Below are 12,844 nucleotides of genomic sequence, written 5' to 3'. Positions count from 1 at the left end.
TGTATAAGAAAATTGTGAGAAAAGAGTAATTTTGGAATTGATAATTTATTAATTGCTATTATATATCATTCCTACCTCATTTGAAGGAATGGCGGCAAAGGGTTTGATGACAGCAGCTAATGGAATCTGAGCTTGCTTAGCCATGTCTGACGTGCATGGAAAACAGTATGTTGTACAACGGATGAATCGAGGACTGGCATTTCCTGAAACATTCAAAAGGATACACTTATAATTTGTTTAGAAAAAAACCTTCCCTAAGATATTCAAATATTTATAAAGGTACTTCTAGATAATGCATTGCATTATTTCTTATTTGTAAAACTCTCTTCATGATTTGTTTTTTAAAAAAGTAGTATTGTGCAATTTTACAATCTATACTCTAGGCACACTATAATTTCTTACAAAATAAAAATAATCTGAATCCTACTGCAAAGATATAAAAGAAGTATCTTAGTTATTATTATTTTCCATAAGCAGAGTCTTAATATAGCCTTACTATATATTTGAGAGGCACTTAGATTCAATGGAAAAAATAAAACAAAGAGACACACAAATATGACAGAACAAAATTTTTGAATCACAATCATTTCTTCTTCATCCTCTTCTATCTGCTTATGGGAAAGGTAAGCATTTGTATACCATTTCATATTAGCAAGTGATACTTTGTCAAATATGATTCCATTTGACTATTTTTTTCTAAATTTGGAAATTGAATTTCAAAACGAAAATTCTACTTATAATAGAAATATTACTTTCAAAAACACCCTAATCTATTTTTAATAGATGTTAGGCTTCCTGACCAAATATCTTTACTTCATGGCATATCTGAGTGTTAAAACAATATCTATGACATAAAGAATATTTTTATCACTAGAATAACTTATCTAAGATAAATTTTGAAATAAAATATTATGACTAAAACAATGTAATCATCAATCAAATGTTCACTGAGTGTCTAAGACATTTCAGGCCCTGTCCTAGGTGCTTGCAGAGCTTATGTTCTTGCAGAGGACACAGACAATGAATATTACGCCTAATAAAAGTAAATTATATAGGACATTAGAAGGTGATAAATGCTGTGAAAAAAGCATATCTAGTGAAAGGCTACCAGGAAGTGGCAGGCAGATTGCAATTTTAAATACTTACAAGGTAGGCCTTATTTAAAAGGTAACATCTGAGCAAAGAGTCATAGGAGACAAGCGATTTACCCAAGCGGGTATCTGGGGAAGGACATGCCCGGAGTAGAGTGACAGCAGGAGGCCCATGGAGCTGGAATGGAGCCACTGTGGGGGACACCAACTGGTGTGGAGTTCAGCGAAGCAACGGGCCAGATGAGGTAGACTCTTGAGACCATTTTAAGCCCTCTGGCTTTTCTCCCAGTGAGATGGGGAGCTACTGATGGCTTTAGCGCAGAACAGTGTCATGCTGTAATGTAGGTTCCTCTGTCTGCATTTTCAGAATGGATTGCAGTGGGGAAGAGTAGAACCAGGGAGACCATGTGGAGGCTGCTGCAGTACCAGCCTGACAGCAGTAGAAGTGCTGAGATGTGGCTAAATTCTGGATATATTTCAAAGGTACAGTGACTTATTTGTTAAGGGCATATAAGGTGTGAAGATGTGAGTGTGAGAGAGCGTGATGGTCAAGAACAACTCTAAGGTTGCTGGCCTGAGAAACTAGAAGCATAAAATTGCCACCAACTGCCAAAGTAAAGGCTGCAGAAAAGGAAGGGAAGTTTTAACGGGTGTGCGGGTGGAGATCAGGAATCTAGTCAGGGTCATGTCCAATTTGGGAAATCTATTACACAGTCAAACAGCAATGCTGAGTAGACAATTAGATATGTACATCTGGAGACTGGGCTAAAGTCTGGGGTGGAGATACACATTTGGGAATTCTTAGCATATAGATGGTATTTGAAACCATGAAACCAGGTTAAAACCACCAAGGGAATAATTATGGCCAAAGAAAAGAAGATGACCAAGTACTGAGCCCTGGGGTCCTCCAAGATAAGGAGGTCAGAGGAGGAGGAGAAAGCAGCCAAAGGATTGAGAAGGATGAAACGAGGAGCCTAGCATCCTGAAGTGAAGTGTAGGATGTATATCATGCGGAGGCACAATCATCTGTGCCAGATGGTGCTGCTGGAGATCCTAAAGAGGCAGTTTTGGTGGAATGCTGGGGAAAAATCTGCTCAGAGTGAGTTTAAGAGATAACAGAAGGAGAAGAATTGGCAATAGTCCTTTTAAGTTTTGCTCTAGAGGGGTGGAAAGAAAAGAGTGCTAGCTGGTAAGGGAAGTGGATCAAGAAAACATTTTTATATTTTAAGATGAGAGGTTTTTTTTAAAAAAAGATGGGCATCATTCTGTAGAAAGAAAAATACTGATGATTTAAGAGGAAGAGGGGAAACTTACTGTGGAAATATACTTGAGTAGTGCACAGGGAGAGAGGCTGGCTTTCGACTGGAGCACAGATTGCTCACTGAGGGCCAAATGCAGGCGGGCACAGTGGGAGGATGCGCTGAGACTGGGGGTCCATGTGGTGGTGGGGTGCATGGAATTTCCTTTCTGAAAGGAAGATGTAAAGCAGCTAAAAGAAAGATGGGAGAGAAGGTGCTGCAGGTTTGAAGAAGTATGAAATAGTCACTAAGGAGAGTGGAAAAGTGAAAGGACTTGAGAATACAGTATGTTGGGAAGTTTATGGTCCTGAGCTTAAACAAAGATTGTGGCGGGGTTGTGAGCCTTTCTCTGGCCATGTTTTGCTGCGCAGATGCAGGCATGAAATGAATGGAAGGTTGGACTTAAAAAAGCTTTTATTCTGTTCATTTCCAAGCTACTAGTGCCAGATTTCACAGTTTTTAGGACAAACTGGAAATCCGGATTTTTATATAACGTATTCTGATTTTTAAATAATGACAATTAATTCAAATAGAAACAAAAGAAATTACTGTGTAGGACAAATTAACATGACTGCAGGCTGAATCCAGTCCTTGGGCTGCTCTGCAGAGCATCTGAGAAAAGTGGAAGACATAGCACTAACAACAAGGATAATAATAATAATAGCAGCCAATGCGCTAGACATCATTCTAAGACTGTTACATGTAAACTCATTTAGCCCCACAATAACTCTATGGATTAATATATTTATAATCTACTTTACTGAGGAGGAAACTGAGACACCGGGAGGTTATGTGACTTTCCAAAAGTCAAAGAGTTAGTAAGTGGCAAAAGTGGGATTAGAACCAATTATAATTTTCTACAACATCCCAGAAAAATTGAGTCCAGGTTGTCCAGGCCTGGAATGCTGGATGAGGAGTTGAGACCAACCCTGTCTGCCCATGGGCAACAGTGACATTTTTTTAGCAAGGGTTAAAAAAAGGCCAGGCACGGTAGCTCACGCCTGTAATCCCAGCACTTTGGGAGGCTGAGACGGGTGGATCACAAGGTCAGGAGATTGAGATCATCTTGGCTAACACGGTGAAACCCCGTCTCTACTAAAAATACAAAAAAATTAGCCGGGCGTGGTGGCGGGCGCCTGTAGTCCCAGCTACTCGGGAGGCTGAGGCAGGAGAATGGCGTGAACCTGGGAGGCGGAGCTTGCAGTGAGCTGAGATCACGCCATTGCACTCCAGCCTGGGCGACAGAGCAAGACTCCATCTTAAAAAAAAAAAAAAAAAAAAAAACCGAACTTTTTTTGGCAAGGGTAAAATGATCAAATAAGTAATTGAAGAAAATCAATCTGCCCAAAGTTAGATAGCTTCTAGGAACAGAAAAAGAATACAGACAGGTAAACTGGTCCATTGCTTCAAGAGCCCAGGTAAGCAGTAACACAGGAGGAAACCAGACTTTTGGCAGCAGGAATAAAAGTAAAGGCACTCTTAGGTAATATTAATATATGTCAATATGCTTGAATGCTTAATAGTGTTTGTTTCATATTTAAACAAAACTTTCCTTATTATCATCATTACACAATGTTATACAGACCATGAACTAAGAATTTTAAAAGTATTTTAAAGTTTATTTTGATTTTCCATTGCACTCAATTATACTCGTTAAAATTACCAATAAAATACTGAAGCTGGATATTTGTTACCTTTAAAGGGTTTATTTTTTGACAGTGAAATATGCATAAATGAATGAGCTCTAAAGGTGACTAAACAAATGCTTCGTTCAGGAAGATAATGTGCACAAATAATAAAATTTGAAAAAGCAATTGAGAATTTGTTTCTATAAACAGGTATACAACAGTGGGGCACAAAAGGTCTGGCTACTGTGGATAATTTAGCAACCACAGGAACTAAGATTCGACACTTTTTGAGATGCTTAATAAAGAGCATTATGGGATAATTTTACTGAAAACATTCAATAAATTCATTCCACAAACATTTACTAAGCTAAGCTCCAGGCAAGGGCTTAGAAACAGAATACAGTAAAGTCTCTGGCTTCACAATCTAGTTGGAAAGAGTGACAGTAAAAATAGATCATTGCAACATAGCATGGTAAGCATCACAGAAGAGCAAACAGATTAAGAAATAGAAGAAGGGAGACAATGACTCTGTCACTTGGACCAGAATTGACCACACAAAGGATGAGGTGCTTGAACAGGGTCTTAAACGATGGGAACCAAAGGACAAGTGGAATCTTAAAATAAGATCCTAGAGCCAAAGGCAAAGGAATAATATTTCAAAGTTTAACAATATTTTAAACTTTTCTTTATTGGCTCTGATCCTAACCAGCTGTACGGCCTTGGGCAAGCCACTTAACCTCCCTGGGCCTTATCCTTACATCTGTAAAGTGAGAGAGCTAAGCAAATAAAGTCCAAAGTTCCTTCCAGCTCTATATTCTACTTATGTCTGTGAATTTCTGTACATGTCTGAGAATCTTGAGCTACATCCTAAAAAACTTATTACTATTGGCAAATAAGCCAGGTCAGACAAAGGGGCTTCATAGCAAAAGGGTATGACTGGGCTAACTTTGGGGCTCCATACCAGGGCAGCTCTCTCTTCTTGCCAAGGGCTAGGCTGCAGGCTAAGGAGAGAGAATGATGACTGAGACCCTGCCACCTTACTAGTCCTGCCTGCTCACCCACTCCTTCCTTCATACTCTTTCCATACTATACGATCCAGCAATTTCACTTCTAGGTACAGTGTATACTCCAAAGAAGTGAAAGCAGGGACTCGCATAGATACTTGTACATAAATATTCACAGCAGCATTACTCACAAGAGCCAAAAGGCAGAAACAACTCAAATGTCCTTCAACAGATGAATGGAAAAAAAAATGTGGTATGTATAAAAAATGGAAAGTTACATAGCCTTAAAAAGGAATGAAATTCTGATATATGCTACAAGGTAGATGAACCTTGAAAATATTATACTAAGTAAAATAAACCAGACAGAAAAGGACAAATATTGCATGATTCACTCAAATGAGGAGCCTAGAGTAGGCAAACTCATAGAGACAGAATGTAGAATAGAGTCTACCAGGGGCTGGGTGGGGTGGAAGAATGGGGAGTTATTGTTTAATGGGTACAGAGTTTCAGAGTGGGATGATTTTTTTTAAAGTTCTAGAAATAGGTAATAAGAATGATTTGGTTGCACAACATTGTGAATGTAATTAAGGCCACTGAATTATACACTTAAAAATGGTTAAAATAATAAATTTTATGTTATATAGATAGATTTGACCACAATTTAAAAACTACCCACAAGTCCCTCAAAAAACAAAAAACTATGCACATGCTGTTACTTGACATGTACTATGCTCTCTCCCACTACCATACTTTAGCACATTCACCTCCTCTGCCTGGCAACCCTCCCCTCCCCCATCTCCCTAGTCTTGTGAGTTACACTTGCTCACTGAAGACAGTTTGGGTGTCCCCGACTTGAGCAAGACAGGCTGGGTCAATTATCTGGTTGGCGACCTCACATTTAAGTTCCCATGGCAACATGTTTCTTATCTTTCTATTGTAACATTTATCTCACTGAATTAATAGTTATCTTTTTCCTTGCCAGATTGTCCACTCATTTTAAAAAAGAGCTGTGTCTTTTATTTCTGAATAGAGGCAGTAAAGTTAAGAACATAGGCACTTGTATCAGAATGCTTGAGTTCAAATTCTAGCTTTGCCTCCTACTAGCTACATTTCTTAGGTAAATTACCTAAGCATTCTGTGCCTCAGTTTTCCACTCTGTAATATGAGAATGATATTAATGCCTATCTCATAATATTACAGGGGATTAAATGAATTATTCCATATAAAGTGGTTAGAAAATTGTCTTGATACATACTAAGTACTTGCAATTATTAGCTATAATAATAATGTTAATTTGTATTTTTTTATTATATTATTAACCTCAGGTTTAGCACAGAGGCCTGGCACATAACAGGTACTGAATAAACATTTTCTGGACGTATGCATGAATGAGTGAAGTTCTGAACAAGTGGAATTCTGATCCCAGATAGCTCCAAGATTTGTGGGAGAGACCTATCTAAACCACAGTAAAATTTAATGTGATAGGGGTGAAATATATATGAAGCATTATGGGAAAAGACATTGGAGAAAACTTGAAAAAGAAAATTTAAATTAAGTTTGGAAGAACTAAATGTTTCCCAATTAAAGGGGTGAGAGTCATATATTCCATGTGTCCAATAAATATTTATTAGTCAACTAGTATGTTCTAGATACCAGGTGAATTTCTAAGGATACAGTGGTAAACAAAAAACCATCCTCAGGCTGTTGCAGAGAAAACAGTATAATGTGAGAATCAGAGGCATGAGGAGAAAGAGGATGAGTTTGGTATATGAAGGCAGTTGTGAAGGAAGAAACAGGTGGGAGATGAGGCTGGTCAGGAATATTCTTTAGGTTGAAAAAAGCCCCATATATTTTTTATAATTATTTTAAATATTAAATAAATAGATATTAAAACACTTATCATTAGGTTGAAATGAAACTGCCACCTTTTATAGGTCACAGTAATAGAAAAAAATCAACAATTTCATATTGCTCAACCGATTATCTACAAAACCCTAAATCCTTTACAAATATGAACTCATCTAACTAGTTGGAATGAGTTCTATAAGTAATGAGGAAGAAACAAATTATTTTTACACTTGATCTTAGCCAAAAGGCCGAGAAGGACAAATTATTTTTAGAATAATAAATGAAGCCATCTGAATTGTTTTAATATTAATATCTACAACACCTATAATTCACATGAAACCCTTCCGTGTATTGAGCCCTCTATACACATATAAGCATACTTATGTGTGTGCGTGTACACACATACAAAGACTCATGCACACAGTCACCTCTAATTCTTACATTGGCTCTGCAGGGCCGGTCTTAGTCTCCACATATTACTGAGGGTGATGCTGAGGTTGAGAGAGAGGTGAAATGGACAAAGCTCACTTGGGCAGTAAGGAGTGGAGTCGGAATTCTCCCAATCAAATCTTTTTCTACCTCACTGTGCTACCCACTCTATAAGGTTAGCTCTGAAGGCAGCACAGAGGATAGAGAAAGGATCCCCAACTAGAACTTGGCTAGCTCAACAACTCTGGGATGAGACAAAATGCTTGTTTGTATACTGATGTTATGCTTCTAGGATTGAGTACACGATCCATTAAAATGGTATATTCAGAATCTCAGACATCACATTTCATCGGGCTATATTCTTAACTTGTCATAAACAATAGGGTAATATATTCTTGAGCTGAGAGGCATGGAACAGTAGAAATGCAGCTCAGCTTCTCCACTTCCCAGTTTAAATGTGGGAAAACAGAACCCAAAATGTTAAAAAGATCTGCTTAGAAAGTGTTGTTGGGGCTAGAATCAGGTATGCTGACATCTCAAACAGTCTAATTCCTTACTGCTTTGCTTGTGTCAGCCTTCCAACATAGTGAATAAATTAAACCAAAGTAGGGTATAAACTAATTTAAACCCATAAATTAAAATAAATAATTGTTTTAAGCAGATATATTGCTCTGTACCTCACTGGAAACTCTCCAGACTTCTATACGCAGAGAATAAAATTCAGTTGATAGCACCCTCTTGGTACTTGTGGGATTAATGGAGAACTGATTCATTATCAGCTATAATAGGGTTTTCCATTATTAAGAGCATTATTGAAGGGTGTCAGTGTATTTGCTTTAAAAACGGTGAGAAATTTTAAAACCTTAATAAATGGCGTAATTAAAAACAAATACCTTGGTCTTGTATCATACAATCTGTAGTGACCAGGGGAGGGATCTGGCCTCTGGTGTTGGTGGCATAAACTTGTCCTCCTCTGCTGGCTCTATCATTCTCGATCACCTGGATCTGATAAATAAGACATCAAGAGCCCGTTAAAGTAGGTTCAGGTTCTTCCCAACATTCCATTTAGAGAGTACCCTTGCTCTCTCCTCCCTCCTTTTCCCTTCCCTCTCAATATTCACACACACAGAGACACACCCACAGTCTCACACACTCACACAAACTGGCATTTTCTAAATCCTTTCTGTTCATTTCAGATCAAATTGTCATGGAAAAACCCACCCTGTCTTCAGTTAAAACGGTTACAATTTTAGAATAGTAGTTTCCAATTCTATTCTGTAATTCTTTAGCTTCAAATCTGACAACGTGACCCTTCAGAGAACTTTATTTTTATCTAATTTGTTTATTAGGAACATAGGTAAGCATTTTTTTTCTTTTTCTTTCTTTCTTTCTTTTTTTTTTCTCATTTTTTGAGACAGGGTCTCACTCTGTCACCAAGGCTGGAGTGCTGTGGTGCAATCACAGCTCACTGCAGCCCTCACCTCCCTGACTCAAGCCATTCCGAGTAGCTGGGACCACAGGTGGGTGCCACGACACCTGGCTAATTTTCTTTTTCTTCATCTTTTTGTAGAGACAGGGTCTCCTTTCCCTGTGTTGCCCAGGCTGGTCTCAAACTCCTGGGCAGAAGCAATCCTCCTGCCTTGGCCTCTCAAAGTGTTGGTGTTACAGGTGTGAGCCACTGCAACTGGCCAGCATTTTCTTAAAAAAAAAAAAAAAAAAAAAAAATCTGGTAAGAAAAGAAATTGAAAACAACTATTTAAAGGAAATACTGGTCTGGCACAATGGCTCATGTCTGTAATCCCAGCACTTTGGGAGTCCAAGGCAGGAGGACCACTTGAGCTCAGGAGTTTGAGAATAGCCTGGGCAACAGAGTGAGGCCTCATCTTTACTAAAAAGGTTTAAAAACTTAGCCAGGCATGGTGGCATCTGCCTGTAGTCCCAGCTGCTCTGGAGGCTGAGGTAGGAGGATTGCTTAAGCTCAGGAGTTCAAGGCCACAATAAGCTATGATCGTGACACTGCATTCCAGCCTGGGCAACAGAACAAGACCCTATCTCAAAATAAATAAATAAAGGAAATACTTTTTCAAATAAAAGAAACTTCCAAAAGGCTAAAAATTATCTCAGAAGAAATGATTTATAATATACACCTATAAAAACCTTAACTTTCTCCTCAAATGTCTTTTGATCTTCAATTTGCTTTTCAAGTTTCCCCAACTGCATCCCTGGCTCCTTGAGATGTAAGACACAAACGGTTTTTAAAGCAATCCCATGTGGTTTTTGCCCACTGTAGAGAAGTCAACAGCAGCAAAAGTCTCTAAGTTCTGTCATCTAATGTGGAAACATCTGATATTTCTCTACTAAAAACAATTGTTATTGATGAAGAATATAAGAGATACAAAATATCTTTCTGTTCTAGTTGTGTAGGGGTGAAAATTATGAGCAAAATCTAGTAGTATGGAGTTAAAAAGAGAACATGAAAGAATCCTAATAATTATCTTCCTCTTTATCTTCTCCCTTCCCTCACTTCTTTCTTCATAAGAGAAACAAGGAGGAATAAAAGGAAAAAAAAATGGAGAGGGTGTAAGAAGAGGAAAAAAAAATGGAGAAACAGGAAGTGTGTCCAGACTGGAATAGCGTGTCCAAAGTGCACCAAGGGTGCAGTTTCTAATATTCTTAAAACCATTAACAATATGAAAATTGCCTTCTGCCAAACTCTGAAATGTTGCTTTCTCTATTCTTCCCTCACATTCCATCCAATCCAGCCCCCAGCTGGTACTGACAACATTGGTTTTGTGAAATGTTGATGACAGATTTAGCCTGCCTTTAGGTCTACAGGTCTTCCCTCCTAATTTCACAGGATGTGAATTGTTATTAGATTAAAATATAAAATGGTTCCAAACATAACTGCTGTCAGACACAGATAAGACTAAAGCTACCATGAGCAGAGACAAAAAGCAGAGAAATCGAAACACTATAATTATATTCTGTATTTTGACCACAAAGTTAATCGGATTCATTAAAAATACAGTTGTTTTTTATTTTTTTGAGACAGGGTCTTACTCTGATGCCCAGGCTGGAGTGCAGTGGCGTGAAGAGGGCTCACTACAGCCTCAATCTCCTGGGCTCAAGCCATTCTCTTGCCTCAGCCTCCCAAGTAACTGGGACTACAGGTGTGCACCACTATGCCCAGTTAATTTTTAAATTTTTTGTAGAGATGGGGTCTAACTTTGCTGACCAGGCTTGTCTCAAATTCTTGGGCTCAAGCTTTCCTCCTACCTTAGCCACCAAAAGTGCTGGGATTACAGGCGTGAGCCACTGCACCTGGCTTAGAGTCATTTTTATGTTATTAGTATTTATTACAATCATTTCAACTAACAAAGAGTCAAATATGAAAGTGAGGTAAAAGCCATGATAATGTATTAGTGTGCATAATATACAGAACATATTGAATATAGTCTTCAATAGACTGTATTTCCAAAAAGTTTATTTTTAAATTATCCATTTGCAATTTACAAAGCCCTGCCTCCAAAGAAACAGTGTTATCAGTAGTAATTACATTTCTAAATTAATTCACATCTTGGATGGAATACTACAAAGAAAAGAACGGGAGATTAAAGTCGTTCTGATAATTGCTAAAAAATACTATACCTTTTTTATTTATCTCAAATGCATGTTCTTGAAAAACAGGCTTAGAGATAGAAGCTTCAATAGCAATTTTGACTGTGACTCAGTACTTGAAGGGTTTAGATTTAATGACAATGATCCTTGATAACTCCAAAACTACTTCAAAAGGTATAGACTTATTTTTCCTTCAGAAGATGTGCTGCTAGAATTACAATTATATTTACCTGCTATGAGTGGAGCATTCCAGGTTCATAACACAGAATTGGAAAAGAGAAAAAAAAGAAAGTGATTATCTTGAGATAAATGAACAAGGATAAGGGAAAAACAAGAAGATGTGCGTGCCATGCAAGAAAGGCTGCTTAGCAGGATCATGTGAATTTTGGAGCAGTAAGATAAAGTGGAGTAGAAAGCACCCAACTTCTTTTTTTTTTTGAGATGGAGTCTTGCTCTGTCACCCAGGCTGGAGTGCAGTGGCACGATCTCGGCTCACTGCAAGCTCTGCCTCCCAGGTTCATGCCATTCTCCTGCCTCAGCCTCCCGAGTAGCTGGGACTACAGGCACACGCCACCACGCCCGGCTATTTTTTGTATTTTTAGTAGAGACGGGGTTTCACCACGTTAGCCAGGATGGTCTCGATCTCCTGACCTGGTGATCCGCCCACCTCAGCCTCCCAAAGTGCTGGGATTACAGGTGTGAGCCACTGCGCCCGGCCTATAGAAAGCACCCAGCTTCTGAATAATCCTCTTATGGACACAGAAAAGGAGGGAGGAAGAGTTTTGATGATGATACATTTCCTTACTTTCAAAATTTGTTTAAAACCACCACCAAAAGGGTTGTAATAAGCACTTCGCTCAGGACTGGGGCATAGCAGAAGCTCAGTAAGTGTGACTTTACATCTTTCTTTCCAGAAGGAAAAATTTATTTTGTTAGCAAAAGTATGTTCCTTTGGTAATACGAACACAAACAGGCTCCATCTGACCATCACTATTTCATTAGTTTTAAGATAAAAATAAATACTGGACTGATTTGTCTGTATGTATTATAAGGGTCCTGGATGAGTCACAGCATCTACTCCTTCTTGCTTTTGTTGCCCATTCATTCATTCATTCAAGGAATATGTGGACATATACTATGTATCAGGCTCTGTTCTAAGTGTTAAAGACACACCAGTGAACAACACCATCATGGAGTGGACATTCTTGTGCGGAAGACAGGCAATAAGTAAACAAATGTACAAATAACACACCCAACATCAGGCAGTAATTCAGTGCTGTGGATATGGAGTGGTACGGATGGGGTGCCAGGGAGACTGAGGATGAGCAATGAGGACATTAAGGAAATGAGGACATGAGCTGCACTCTGCATAAATCTAGGCGAAGAGTATCTAAGCAGAATAAAGGCAAAGGCCTTGAGGCAGGGCCATGCTTGGCCTGCCAAGGAACAAGAAAGAGGCTGGTGTTGCTGGTCAAAGGGGGTGGAGAAGAGTGGTAAGAGACCAGGTCAGAGGTAGCTGTGTGTGTGAGTGTGTGTGTGGCAGGGGGTATAGGGGAGCCAGGGGTGGCAAATAATGTAGGGTCCTGCAGACTATTGTAAGAACTTTGGTTTTTAATCAGAGTATTGATTTCCGTAGCCATGACCTGATCTGACTTAGAATTTGAATGGATGACTCTGGCTGCTCTGTGCAGACTGAAAGGGCAAGGAGACCAATTAGGAGGCTCTTATAAAAACCTAGGAAGGTAGACAGTAGAGGCTTGGAACAGGCTGAGTAGACAAGGTAGGACCAAGAGAATTAGCTAAAGAACTAAATATAAGATGTGCAAGAAAGGAAGAATCAGAGATGATTCCCAGGTTTTTGGCCTGAGGAGCTAGAAGAATGGAATTGGATCTGGATTTCAGGGAAAAGGTCTTTACTAGGATTATCT

General features: G+C 38.8%; 1 protein-coding gene across 7 annotated transcripts in view; it reads right to left on the bottom strand.

The window, feature by feature from the left end:
- SEC24D (SEC24 homolog D, COPII coat complex component) overlaps positions 1-12,844 on the bottom strand; it is a 115,634-nt gene that overhangs the window by 74,422 nt on the left and 28,368 nt on the right. For all 7 annotated transcript variants that reach the window (XM_055274720.2, XM_055274723.2, XM_055274719.2 and 4 more), the window contains exons 7-8: positions 8,192-8,303; positions 76-203 (exon numbers count right to left, since the gene is read on the bottom strand). In XM_055274720.2, the coding sequence (XP_055130695.1) occupies positions 76-203; positions 8,192-8,303 (240 nt within the window). The remainder of the gene's footprint in view (positions 1-75; positions 204-8,191; positions 8,304-12,844) is intronic.

This window comes from Symphalangus syndactylus, chromosome 4, assembly GCF_028878055.3.
Source record: "Symphalangus syndactylus isolate Jambi chromosome 4, NHGRI_mSymSyn1-v2.1_pri, whole genome shotgun sequence".
Taxonomy (NCBI): Eukaryota; Metazoa; Chordata; class Mammalia; order Primates; family Hylobatidae; genus Symphalangus; species Symphalangus syndactylus.
The sequence above is the reverse complement of the archived record's forward strand: the minus strand, read 5'-3'. Positions and strand labels throughout refer to the sequence as shown.